Source organism: Nasonia vitripennis, chromosome 3, assembly GCF_009193385.2.
Source record: "Nasonia vitripennis strain AsymCx chromosome 3, Nvit_psr_1.1, whole genome shotgun sequence".
Classification (NCBI taxonomy): domain Eukaryota; kingdom Metazoa; phylum Arthropoda; class Insecta; order Hymenoptera; family Pteromalidae; genus Nasonia; species Nasonia vitripennis.
In genome coordinates this window covers 4834617-4848552 of record NC_045759.1, presented here as the reverse complement: position 1 = coordinate 4848552, position 13936 = coordinate 4834617, and the positions used below count along the sequence as shown (strand labels likewise).

General features: G+C 47.9%; 1 protein-coding gene across 4 annotated transcripts; it reads right to left on the bottom strand.

Annotated features, from left to right (window-relative positions):
- LOC100120436 (protein stum) lies at positions 1–12812 on the bottom strand. 4 transcript variants are annotated; one of them, XM_016984785.3, is made up of 12 exons: positions 12681–12812; positions 9207–9574; positions 8635–9137; positions 8261–8547; positions 7808–8191; positions 7321–7740; positions 6820–7250; positions 4176–4490; positions 3508–3748; positions 3313–3439; positions 3018–3212; positions 1–2926 (listed from the first exon to the last, which is right to left on the bottom strand). In XM_016984785.3, the coding sequence occupies exons 3-12, from the start codon at positions 9056–9058 to the stop codon at positions 2799–2801; spliced, it is 2952 nt and encodes a 983-aa protein (XP_016840274.1). In that variant the 5' UTR covers positions 9059–9137; positions 9207–9574; positions 12681–12812; the 3' UTR covers positions 1–2798. The 4 variants fall into 4 exon arrangements, with proteins under 4 accessions (XP_016840274.1, XP_031782386.1, XP_031782388.1 ...); XM_031926526.2 differs by having other exon boundaries at positions 9207–12616; positions 12681–12811; XM_031926528.2 differs by having other exon boundaries at positions 12676–12810.
- Between the last annotated feature and the right edge of the window lie 1124 nt (positions 12813–13936).

The window sequence follows — 13936 nt, the reverse complement described above, 5'->3', positions numbered from 1 at the left end:
CCCGCCTTCACCCTCCCCCCCCCCCTCAGCCCTAACTACGCTATGTAATATTTTACCCGTCATACAATGTATATCGATGCTTCGTATTGTTATATTATTATTATTATTATTTTGCCTTCAGCGGCGCTGGTCCCGCTCGAGACCTATGCCCGCGGAATGTAGGCTGTATCGTAGGTGTTTTATTTGCGCCTTCTCTCTTTGGTTCACGCTCATTTAATTCTTCATCTTTTTTCAGTATGCGTTGCATTATTTATAAGTAAGCACCCTTCCCTATTTCTCAGGACTGAGCAATTGTGTTTCTTACATGCCTGTCGCAGATTGACCCGCACATCATACCACCGAGAAAAATTAAGAAACTCTGCTATACGACACGAGCCATACACGAAAAAAGACATGTGAACCATATAACACGACAACAGTACACGCACATTACACCTGCACAGAGACACACGCAAAATGAAAATAACACTGACAAAATGCTAGCGGCGCACTATTATTCCAACAGATAAGTGAAATTCAATAAATATGAGAAAGAGAGGGAGAGAAAAATATAAGGATATACTAAATTGTGGAACAATGAGAGTAAAGTTTTCTTAAACTACATCGCTGTATAGTCGCTATATCGACATAGATTTGTAGACTCTGTTCTCTTTAGAATTTATTTTAAGTTTCTCGTAACTGTAACTGGTTATATATTCCTAGACTTATACTATTATACAATTATCACAATACACACTGTAACACGATTATTATTATAACAATTATCTACTTGTGCATAATGACATATATATATTATGAAGTCACATCATTAAACATATACTACTCGAATGTATTCAACGTCAACGACTCTCAATTCATTGACACCCACACCATAGCCATGCATCAAAAAATTCTCTATATATATATATATATATATATATATATACCTATCCAATACAACACACTGGCCATTTAGTGCTCGACTCTTCTCCCTGTTTTCCAAGTGAACATCAGTTCTTCGATCTAATCGATGTCGCGAAAATCACACATACCTAACTATGTAGGATCATGCTTATACTTACTTCGCGATTGGATTCGATCGAAGTCACTGATCGGACGGAGACGCGGAGAAAAGTGCGAACCACTGATAGCTGGTGTGCATCATTGACACAACAACCAGATAATCCAAACCATATCTCAATATTGCTACTACTGTGCGGGGCAATTATACCTGAATTTTTTTTTTTTAACAATGGAATATATACATATCTTCCTTTTTTTTATTACCACGATAGTGTAACCTCTGTCTCGACTTATGTATACTGTTGCGAATTTCCATGTGTCTTTTCCGTATGGGTATTTCTTTTTATAAACTTGAGCACAGACCTTCACTCAACACTTTTACTCAAGCTAGTCGTCGTTTATTTATTTTTTTTTTTTTTTGTTTCTTTTTTTCAAGCATGCGAACAGTTTATACATTTAGACTCTCTTGGAAATTTATTTTGAGTTGCTCTGCGTGTGCGCGACTGTCGTCACCCGAATATATTCGAAATTAGCGAAAGCCCAAAGGGAAGCATCGTCAGTCTCTTAGTTTTTTCTTCTTTTGCTTCTACGTTACTAATGTGAATTCCGGCGATGTCACTCGATAAGTCGGTTTTGCTTTTTATCGCGAGAAGAAAAAGTTCGATGCCTTTGTGTTCGTATAATTTAACCATCGCAAGGCTTGAACTCCGTTCTCAATTGTTCGACGGTATGCATGAGACTCGATTTGCATCTTTATTTACGTGTTGTAAAAAGATTTTATCATAATTTTGAATGATAACAGGAGCTTCCGAGCGCGCGACTTTGAAAACAACTTCGCGGTCGAGGATGTAGGCGCGAAGGTGCATTTGTAATGATAAAATTTTATTTCTAAGATTTAGACATTTTTAGTTGTTAGATTTTCAATGCGAAAGTGCTAGTATAGAAGCCGCTGAAGCATATAGTTATAGAAATAAAGCGCCTATTGTCAGCTATGATTCCAGCGTAAGCACAGCATAACGAAGCGTGTATATGGATATAAGAGAATGTATACAGCAGAAGTCACCAGGTAAGAATAAATAAAAGTCTGTGATAACAAATTACAATCTTGTTTTAATCAACTATACCTCAAAAATTCCATCTCTACAATCGTATCACCCAAAAGAGGAATAAAACCGAAGTATCGACTGATGTTCAACGGCGTATAGACAAGTCCCACGACGATAATCAATGGTCGTGTGTAAAAATGCGAAGAACGTTTTTCAAAAAGGCAAGTTCCCGGCAAATCGCGCGCTAATTCCGACGCCCGTACAAGTCGTTCTTTGGCACTGGGCCAAACGTCGTAGTTCATTTCCGTGCTGTATCTCGCGCAGATAAGTAAGTATACCTATACCGATATATACTTCACCGAAAGCAATAAAGTAACTCTTACTTTTCGATGCATTTCTCTCTGCGAGAAAATAACATAGCATAATAACGCCCTTGGGTACTTATACAAACGATTTTATTAAATGTTTATGTACATAGAAAAGAGTATTTTGTTAATCTTACGACATGGTTATTGAAAAAATATAAATTTCTACTCTATTCATATATATATATATAGTATGTATAGCGGATGAGTCGTGTTATAATGACGGTGGAGGGGGGGGGGGGGGGAGGGATTAGGGTATAGTCTTCTCACGAGCTAGACCGTCCGGTATGATAATAGAAAAACGATATTACATAACGATGTGAAAATCAAAGAGTAAGTGTGTTAAATACAAACGAAAAATAAAAACAACAATAGCCGGCTCTAATCAGCGGGCTCGTTCGGCACCTCTGAGCGCCTGAACACCGGGCGCCGGTAGGGTCGCGGTCTCCGGTCCAGTTCTGGCCTCGGGGTCGTTGGCCGCCGCTTCCGAGTCCTTGAAGCGCTTGTACTTTCCTGTGAAACGATAAATTCCGTTCCTTAGCTGCTGTTCCCTTTTAGCCCATACCATAAGTATATCGGGTATATAGCTAGGAATGGGACCCACTTGCAAGTCGAATCATGGTGACGCCCCACCAGATGCTCCAGCCCCAGCCGACGAGGCAGAAGAGCACGGTGAAGGCCTGGCTCACTCCGACGATCAGGTTGACGATTAAGGCACCGAATCTGGCTTTGGGACTGGCCGTCGCGGAGAAACGCGGCTGGCCCATGCAGAGATTGAACAGTCCGCTCAGTATGGTTCCTGCAGAAGGAGATCGGTAAGTATATATATATATATATATATATATATATATATATCTAATGCATGCACGAGAAGAATAGAAAAGGTTATAGGGCCTTACCGGATCCTGGTAACAGGACGTTCCAGAAGAGGCAGAACCAGGCTACGGGCACCGGAAGACAGGGGATAGCGCCGTGCATCACCGAATTGTGCTCGACCAGAACGTCCGGTAGCTTGGGCCTCGTTTCCTGCAAAAAATACGTCACTGTCGTTAATACCGATTTCTCAATTTTACAATAAAATATCAAAAAATTACCTCGGAAAGAGGAGGCGCTGCGACGCTCGTCAGGCTGTGTTTAGCGCGTACAGTCCTGGTGCGTTGGATCTGGTCGGATGGCCGTCGACGGCAGTTGCAGCGCGAGAACAGTTTGCCGCAGATGCCGCCGAGGCTTCGAGTCGCCGCTGCTGGTGCTTGGGACTGTTGCGACTGCTGTTGCTGGAGACGCCGTCGGCTGCGACGCCATCCGCACCATCGCGTGTCCCGGACCTTCGCGCATCTGTCGATTTTTTTTTTTTTTGGTAAATAAATCGGATCTCCGAACATCATACTTAGCTCGAGTAAGCGGATTTCGGTTCGATGATTTCGCGGTCTCGCGTGTGCCGAGGAAATTTCGTCATCATAAGTCATGCATATAATTAAAGCAAATAAGGCGCGATAGGCTCTCTCTCTCTCGAAAAAAGCAGCTCGTTAAAAATCTCTAATGCAACTCGAGAGCCCTTATCACTCTCTCTCTCTCTCTCTCTCTCTCTCTCTCTCTCTCTCTCTCTCTCTCCTTCACGGACGCAGGGTCGAGTATCGATCGCCAGTCGTAAAATGCAAATGAGACCAATTTTCCTCGCGCGCGCGCGCGCTCCCATTACCGCAGAAAAAACAACTTCGGCCCTGCGTCGAGAATAAAATAAAAATATCAGCGCACAACAAACCTGCATGCATCCTTGAACCTGGTCCATCGACTGGGCGCCTTATCCCTGGGACCGGTCAACTGGGTCGTCGAGCTGCCTCTGGCCGGTTGTTTGCTCCCCGGCCATAGCTGGACTTTGGGATCGCGCTTGCAGGCTAAACAGCGCATCTTCGGCCAGCACCTGCCCTCCGAGGCAGCCTCGTCTTTTCTCCTCGAAGGTCCGACCGCGCCGCCCTTCTTCCTACCCAGACGTCGCGGCCACCAGCGGTTCCGTAACCTCTGCCACCTCGAGCCCCCCGTGGGCTGCTTCGCCTCCGCGTTGCTGCTCGACTGCGGCCTGGAACACGTGAATTGTTGAAGCATCACTTTTGCGACGAAAAATGTAGGGCACGCGACGCAATCGCAAAAAAAAAAATGAAGAAAAGCCGGGGGGCAACCGATCTCTTACCGATCACTCGGTGTATCGGTGGTAAAGACGACCGGTTGAAAGCTGGGCTGCTGAGCCACTTGGCTCCGGGCGAAACAGTTCTCGACGAGGGAACGAATGTTGCCGGAATAATACACACACGGAGACTGTGCGGCTAAGGCTCGAAGGAGGACTAGCGCCGAGAGTGACCGTCGAGCGCCGTCACGCGAGCCCCCAACCCTCCGCATGCAGATTAGCGTCTCGAGGCGGCTTTCTGCGTCTGGGATCGATATTTCTGGTCAGCGCGAGGACTACTCGCGCCCGGCTTAATAAGCGCCGTATGTACGTGTGTAGAGCAGAGGTGGTTCGATCTTTCAACCTCTTTTATTCCTCGCGCGAGCTTTCCTCATCGAGAGAGTAGGGATAGGAGTGTTTGTGGAAAGCCAAGGTCTGAAGACTGGAGGAATGATTCATGACCGATCGAGGAGAAATTCAGCGGGTTTTTTTTTTTTTATTTTTTCTGGGCTGAGTTGCAGTCTGGCGAGGACGTCCGGTTTCGTTGAGCTTTCTTCGGGATGAGCGACCGATTTTCGTTCATATACATATTCACGAATGTGTAATTATCTACGGGGCGATAATTGGGTACTTGTTGATTATACGAACGATTCTTTGAGAAACAAACACGTATAGCCCACAATTTAACAGTACTAAGGGCAATTTCAGCTATTAAAAGTATACGTAAAAACGCCTTTCCGTAAACTAGCGCATCAGTTTTGCAAATGCCAACCATTATGCGCATATCGTGCAAATCATCCACATGGGAAGCAATTTCGTCATCTATATCCTTCTTTCGAAATTACGCCCACACAACAGTTCAGGAATATTCAAATTGCACACAAATAAAATGCGAACCTTCTCCATCAATCTTCCAGCCTGTCAGTTATAACAACCATCCCTCAATTTAGAAATCCCGATCTACGCAATAGCACACGGCAATTTACAAAAATGACCAATCAACGCACCAGCTCCATTACGCCTCATCCATTCGATCCGTTGTGTACACACTCGCAATAAACGAGCCATCATAGAAAAAGCTCATTTCGACAAAGAAGCTCCCTGACGTACGATCGAGAAAATCGCAACAGGATTTAATAACGATATTGAGTGTACATTTGAAAAGGGCGATGCTAAATCGTTGAAATACGACGTGTGCCGCTACGCGCGACTCGACCTTGGCCGCACGCGACCCGCATAGGCTTAAACTCGCTCTTCTCTCTAGCTAGTGTATAGTATATCTGTATAGGCACAGAAACACGCCTCGCGCACCGGCATCCACTGGACTTTGGAGGTGAGAAGGATTTTTTTCCTTCGGATTATCTCCCGGGTGAGGGAATATTGATTAATCGTAATTAGCTGGGCTTTCATCGCTGGGTGTGTACAGCGTAAGCTGTTGCGGGCGATTATATTAGGTTTGGATGATATGCGGCTAAATGGAACACCGCCGGATTTGGTCGCGATGAGGGATGGAAATTGTTCTTATACGATTTTTCGAGGTTGACGTAAAAATGCTGGTCGCGCGCGCGCGCGCGGAGTACAGCGATAATAATGAACTGTGCGAACACCTGAAGCATTAATCTCAAGTGAACGTCGGTTAGCGTGATTTTGTAATCGATACGCAGTGCCGACATGACTCCCCGAGTGGGTGAGAAAAAAATCAATCGCTCATGTAGCTTTAGAATTCGTTCGCGCAGTATGTGGAAACTGCATTACTGTCCTGTCCGACGAGGCACACATCAGAATTCAATTTCTCTCAATTCAATATTAAAACGAATTAATTATCTCTTATATCGGATACAAAGTAGATAGCGAACTGCCAGTAGATTCAGACCGCGATATATTTCACTAAAGCCCAGACAAAAAACAATCAGCCCGACCTACAGCACGCAACTAACCCTTAGGCTCTAACGAAGAAGTCTATTCCACCTGCAGCCAGTGCATGCCTGATTTATTAACCCCTTGAGTAGTCTGTTGACGTCGACGTCGTCGTCTCTCTCTCTCTCTCTCTCCTCGATGTAAATCGCTCTCCCTCTCGGCGGCCGATCAATAAAACCGGGCCGCGGCATTGGCTATTTCAACGGCCGTCTCGGGGTTAACGAACTCTGGACCTTCTCCCTCCTATGCACTATAGCTAATTCTCACGATGGCTGCAGTATCTCTCTGTTATTTTCGTTAATTGTATATCACATGTGCAGCAACTCACGCGTGGTCGCCGTTGCGCTCGAGCTGGACGACGTTGCCGCTGAGGGTTTCGATCTCCTCGGGGCGTTTGACCATGTGCAGGCCGGTCTTCTCCTTGGCCGACGAGACGCCTCGGACGGTGTTGAGGCTGACCCCGGTATCGGTCGAGCGGAGACTGCCCAGGGATTCCTGGGAGTCGGCTTGAGCTTGGGACTTGAGGTTGGACTCGTTGTTGTTTCGCTTCGGCCGGTTGGAGCCGTTTTGCTGCTGCTGGGATTTGTCGGTTGTAGTGTCGCCGGCTGTGGTGAGGTCGTTGGCGCTGCTCACTCGGGAGGATACCGTGATCCTCTTGGTCGACTCGCCGGTGGAGTTGCTCGTCTTAGCGATGCTCGCCTTGCTGTCGGTCTTCTTGTGGCTCGCTGCAGGGGTCGAGCGCTGCTTCTCTGGCTCTTCCTGTGGAGGACATATCGCGATCGGTTGTTTGTCTCTTAAATCGAATACCAGTCTAAGGATGACGATCTACCTTGCTCTTGCTCTCGACGTCTGCCGTCGTGTCCAGCGTGCTCTCGTTCGCCTTGGCAGCCTGTTCCGTAACGTTACCAGAGCTGCTGGAACCTTTATCCTCGCCAGCGGCATTCGGTCCAAAGTGCTTGATCATGGTCTGAGCATTGGTACCTTTGTTGCCGTTACCAGCATCGGTAGGATCGGTCTCCTTGAGCTCGAGGTTCTGCTGCCTCTCGAGGCTGGTCAGTTTGGCCACGAGCTCGCCCTCGGCGTCCCGGAGAATCGACGCCGCGTCGATGTGCAGCGGCTGGACGGCGGTGGTCGTCGTGGTGTTGACCATGCTCGAGGTGCCCGTCGCTCCCGAGGATTGCTTCAGCAGATCGACCAGGCCAAAGTCGTCGTCGTCGTCCTCGTTGTCTCTTTTGCTCGACGAGTTGTTCTGGAACGGACCGTAAAAAAGGATCGCAAAGGTAACACGGCTAATAAAGCATAAAATACACGCATACCTTGGAACTCTCCGCGCTGAGCTTATCCCCTTGGCTCTTTTGCTGTCCCGCGCGATTGGCCTTGTCCTCGCTCTTCTTACCCCCGGACCCGTCCTTCGAACTCGCGGCAGTGGAGTTGCCGTTGGACCCCCCGCTGAGCGAGCCTCGTCTCAGCGGTATCTTCGACGGCGAGTCTTGCGCGAGAGCCTCGGTGCTCGCGGATTTGTTCCGGGCGGTCGTCGGCGTCTTCTTGGCAGTGACGAATCTCTTACCTCCGGCTGCGTTGCTCTTAGGCGGCATCAGCAGGTTGCGGTTCAGCCTCTCGTTCGATTTCGCCGTGGTGTTATCGCGCTGGGCTGCGCCGAAACCACCTACTCGGGCCGCTGGTTTTGCCGGTTGGGAAGTCTGAGTTCGGAGTTGAGTGAATTTACTTCCATCTAATCATCAATCGACGAGTAGTAGGTGTATTCGTACCTTGTTCTTGTCGATCGACGGCTTGCTCGGAGTTCCCTGGATCGGCGAGAGTTCGGTTCGCTTGTTCAGGTCCCTCTGCGATATCGCGCGTCGATTACCGATGTTGTTGTTGCCGATGCTGGAGGTGTACCGGTTGGCAGCGCGACGACCGAACTTTGGCGAGCCCTTACGTCCTCCCGGCTGATTGTCGTTGCCGTTGTTCTTCTCCTTACTCGACGAGATGGACCGACTGCGCGCGGGTCGCGGTATTTGGCTGCGCTTCGGACTGTTCCGTTGCGAGATGGACACTGTGAAAATCGGAGATTGAAGCTTCGTCCTCTGAAAAATCGCGATAATCCATCGAATCCAAAAAAAAAAAAAAAAAAACAACTCACCCCTGCGTTGATAGGTCGATCGAGCGATCCGATGAGCCGGTACCGGCTCCTCCTCGCTCGGCGTGTGTGGTCTGGAACTGTTCGCCGGTGGTCCCTTGAATCCCCTGCCCCGGAAGGGCGACAATCTTCCCGAGCCCGAAGCAGGTCTCGATCCAGGTTGACTCTGAACACCGTTAGCGGGACTGGGCGGTCGGGTCTCGGCGATGATGGCGAAGGCCGACTTCCTGGCGCTACGGCCGAAATTCGTGGCCTGCGGGGCGAGCTTGTAAGGTTCCGGGGCTCGAGCCGGTGGCGGCGAGCGCAGCACCGCCTGAGCCCCGTCGTACTTTATCCGAGCGCCTGGTGAGAGGACTCGAAAGGGCGGCTGCTCACGGTGCTGCATAATCCGCCCGTAGTCCTCGGCCTCGTACCTCCTTCTGTTCATTTGGTATTGCGGGGGTGGCTGTGCGATGCGCCCGGTTTACCAGAGCCTGAGCTTACCTCGACGCCCGGCTCCGTGCAGCCTGTTCGGGGATTTTGCGTGTTGAATTTAGTAATATCGTTTGAAAAGAGAAAAATCCATCCTCGCTCACCGACAGCCGGATATCAGCAGCAGCGCAGGAGCCGGAGTAAAAGCAGCAGCGGTCCGAGCTCTCATGATCGCGAACGAGCTGCGGCTGGGCATTCCGCGTGTATTCACGCTCTCATAGTCCTGCTCTCGCGCATTATCATCATCATCATCATCATCCTCGTCGTCGTCGTCCTCATCCACGTGCGATATGTACACGAGTATGAAGAAGAGTATCGCCGCGTAATAGTCCCGTTCCTCCTGGCGCAACTGAGGACTCTTCTTCTTCTTCTTCTTCTTCCTGCTGCTGCTGCTACTTTGGCTACAATTTTCGCGCTCGCCCATTAACTCAACTGCTAAGCCGCATAACGCTCGCTCTCGGTTGCCTGCAATCTAACTTTTATTTTATCGTTGTCGTATCGTGGCTCGACAGATGTTAAGCTTCCGGATAACGAAGCAAACGGTTACACACGCTGAGCAGAGCCGTGTTATATCGCGCGGCAAACGGATGATCGAGCGCGTTATGTGCGCGATACCGTTGCGGATAACTCTCCGCTATATACTTATGCGGTGCGAAACATTACGTATGTGCTGTTTCGCGGATGGCTACCTTTCTGTGGATACCGGTTCGTCCGTGCGACGCGATATTATTCAGCGCGAGCGTCGGGATAGCGATGTGTCTGTGTGTGTTTTTTCTCTTTTCGAGGGCAAAGCGTTTTAGAATATAGGTTAATGCCAGTGCGTCGGATGACCGGGTTATTTTTTCGAGAGAGCAATTATAATAATGAGCTGAAATTGAAACGACTACGCGCGCTCAAAAATCGACGTCAATCTCGCGTAAATCCAACAAACCCAGAGACAAGTCGTTCCGCAAACGTCGAATCGAACGATCAATCTCTTTCCTTACGGAATAAATTTCGCCGCAGTCTTCGAAACAGGGTCGGCGAAAAAAAAAGCTACTTCTTTCAATTTACTACCCCTGCATCGTCTTACGCGCGCGCGTTATACACAACAAATATCTAAACACACACACACGTACACAAGCGCGACGACACTGATTCGAATCGGTCTATCGTTGACCTCGAACTCGGCCCGGCGGATAATTCAAGCGCCTCTGATTTACTCTGGCCTTTGACGACATTCCTATACCAACTCTGTATCAACAACTCATCCGTATCCTTTTTACACGTTTCCTAAGTATACCCACTAATGCAGTTTCTTCGCGTTAATGTACATTGCGCGAGTCGAGCGCAGGAAATAGGAAAAACTTTCGCTCGCGAGTGCGCTCGATGCTTTGGCAATTGAAAAAGTAAAAATCACCCAGCACATCGATTGAGCTCTATGCGCAGGCTTGCATTGGGTTATATAAATCTAGGAGTTTCATCGCGAGCGCATTGTGCGTTGTATTGCCAGCGCGAAAGCTGGAAAAGGCAAAGCCCGCGACTAATTACTCTTTCGAGAGGCTTGTCTGGAAGAACAATCGAACGATGGAGCGAGGAAGAATTGAGTGTAATTTATACTTGATTTTCTTAATTTGCAGGATGAGGTTTCTTATAAAAAAAAAGTATTTTGGACGAGAGTAAGTATGCAAATTTTCTCAGAAGAATTTTTCGAGACCAGCACAGAATGGAAGTTTCCATGCAGCGAAGCATCTCGATGCAGTTCCCGTCTGGCGAGACTAACGAGGGGCCGACTCGCTTCGCATCGGCGCGAAAAAGAGACCGAGACGTTACACGATGCCTGTACCATAGAAGGCCGCGATTCGCAATTTGTCAGGCGAGTATAAGCAGTTCCCGGACGAGCGCTGAAAGCCAGAGCGAAATTCTATTTTACTTCACGGGCTCAGATTTGGAGAAACTTCGCGGTTAATCTGATTATCAGCTCGGAGTAAACAGTGGAAAGATGGAAAGTTGATAATATGCCGTGTAGAATGGAAGAGTTTTCATGCTTGCTTACAAGGATATAGGACCGAGTGCATCTGTCTGATCTCGCATTTTTGTTTGTTTTTCCAGCTAACTATAAGGCAGCTTGCTACAGCGAGATAGAAAGAGAGAAAAACGGAAGGCAATTTACCGCGAGAAAACTTGCAATAATGGTATCGCAAACAATATAAGGATTTACCGGGACGGCGAGCCCGTAGAGCTAATTATCGAAAAGTAGAGATATGATTAAGGCGCAGCGTTCGAAAGTATAACTATAGCCTCTTTCTCTGACCTATAAGTGCGGATGAGCGAAAGAGAAATGAAAAAAGGACATTCGAAACTCGGCGGAGCAAACGTCGTAATTGGGTAGGCGAGGTGAATTGCCAAGGAGCTTCTATTGTGTGTTGTATAATTAAATTTTACGAAGGAAGTGCCTGATGCGGATTTGGCTGTCGCTTTGCATTTCTGGAAAGTTAATCCTCGCGGGGAGCGGAGAGACGCGAGTACGGGTAAACAGATCGTTTTCATTCCAGCTCGAATTTCTGATTGTTGGCTGTGCTGTGTGTGGAAAGTGGGTCGATTGCGCTTGATCTTTCGAAAACGATGATTTTGTACTACTGTATTGCGCGATCGATTTTTTTTTTTTTTTTTTTGTGCGCTTCGCTTAACTTGTAACCGAAGCGGTTGAGAGACTACAGGATGTTTGCGTGTACGTTTGCTGAGAATAATTTATTCGCGATATTATACGCTTGATTGGGTAATTTATAATATTTGTACGTACAAGGTACATTTATCCAAGCCAATCCATCCACCTTTGGACTTGAATTTTGTAGAAAATTTGAATTGTTAGAATGATTCAACTGAAAATCCTGCACATCGAAATGCGTTTATACACGCCGAAAAATCAGACGAGTCACCGGCGACTCAGCTGTCAATAACCGAAGCTTCGTGAAAATATTCCCAAAGTCATCCTCATTTTCAGCTCGTTTTTTGTTATCATAAATTCGAATCCCTTAAAATTAGATATCGACCCGTCCCGCCGAGAGATTTTTCCGTTATAACAGTCTCTCGCGAGAAAAAAAAAAGCGCAACATCGGTAAAGAAGCTCGACTCGTACGAGCACGCGTGCGTGTATAATAATCAATCGGAATTCTCGATTCTCTCGTTTTCGCGCTGCACAGCCACACACAGCGTGTAAGGGAATACAAAAGGGAGCCGAGTAGCCTGTGGCAACTACGCGACGACGGTCCGGTCTCTCTATCGATCTCTCGGGAATCACACTCGAGGAGTCTAAGCGAGCGAAAGTCAGTTATAGCCAAAGCTCTGCATGTTAAAGCTCCACACCTGCGTATAAATCGGCCGAGACAGTGAGAAGCGTATATGCGCAGCGTAGAGGGCCAGCCAAAGCCGCTAAATCAGCCGCTTAGATCTTTACTGGCCGTTAGCGTAAACCGAGGTCTCGCGCCGCCTTGAAATTCACACCGAAAGCTCTTACCCATGCGCGCAGCCTCCCCTAAACAGACAGGTATGAAAATACTCGATAAGGCAAAAATTTAACAGCATCGTTCATACCCTACCTGTGCGTACGGCTACACGCAAAAACACATCACGATAAAAAGCCACAACTGCAGACACTTAGAGCCGGCAGGAGCTTGCGCGTTGAGACGTACGTGTTGGCGCGAGCGCGAGCGCGTTCTCACTGACTACCTAGCACCTGTGCGCCTCGATCTACTCCTTCGTATTACGGACTTTTCGCGCTGCGCGCCGCCGCGGCGCGACGATCCTCTCGCGAGCTCCTTTCTCTCTCCCTCTGTTACACTATGCCGATACGCTTACACACGCACATAGACAAGCTCGCGTTCTATGCACATATAGGAGCGCAGCAGCTGCAGGTGAGCTTCTTCTCTTCTTTTCTTTTTTTTTTTTTTCGAATGTAACCCATTACACGCGCTTGCGAGCTTTCGGAAATTATAAGCGGGGGCGAGAGATGTAGGTCGTGCTCATATCAGGTGCTTTAGATCGGTGTATATAGCGACTGCGTGTATATTTAAGGAATCACGCGGCGCGCACGCATCGGCTGTCGAGAAAAAGAATGTGCCCCGGCGATCGATCCTTCTTTAACTCTCTTCCTGCTGCTGTTCTACTTTTCTCTCTCTCTCTCTCTCTCTCTCTCTGGGCTACTGTGTGAGCGGAAGAGGTAGTTTCTTTAAAGCGCGTGCGATGTCCAATTTAAAGAGAGAGAGAGGGGGAGGGACGATGCAGAGCTTCCGATTTCTATACGTATAGTGTGCAGACAGGTATATGCGCGGAGCTTGCAGGGCGAGGCCATTCATTCATTCATTAGGAGGCGCGTCGAAGGCTGGATGGAACAGAGGCGGCTATACAGCTCACGCCGAATTATTGGAACATTAGCCTGATTGAACGGGGCTCGGCCGACTTTTTTATACACCGACACATGCCATCTCCTAATACTTATAATACAGTGCTGCAAGCCGATGCGAAATACAAGCGCGCGTAGGTCCTTCGTCGCGTTCTATGCATGCGTATTACTATATGTTGAGCTGTGTGGGAGTATATATATATATATGCAGGTGTTCGCTTTATCTGTCTTTCTCTGCGCTGCACGCGATTCAGCTTTAAATAACGCGCGCTGGAGCTGCGCTGCCGCGGGAAAAAGCAGATTTATCATGTCATTGCCTCCGAAACGCTCGTCGCTAGCTTTTGCTGCTTTTTTTTCAAATAGTTCCAGCCCGTGTGTTTTTATTACATTCACTGTCACATTTTAATGAAACGTAAACATTCGTTTATTTGCATAGCATAGGTTTGGCTATTA

What these genes read in the sequence shown, in the direction of transcription:
- LOC100120436 (XM_016984785.3), bottom strand. Translation starts at nt 9,058, where the DNA reads ATGAACAGAAGGAGGTACGAGGCCGAGGACTACGGGCGGATTATGCAG. An exon ending in GAGCGCAACGGCGACCACGC is followed by an intron (nt 4,491 to 6,819) that starts GTGAGTTGCTGC and finishes CACGTGTTCCAG; the next exon opens with GCCGCAGTCGAGCAGCAACG. An exon ending in AGGTTCAAGGATGCATGCAG is followed by an intron (nt 3,749 to 4,175) that starts GTTTGTTGTGCG and finishes AAAAATCGACAG; the next exon opens with ATGCGCGAAGGTCCGGGACA.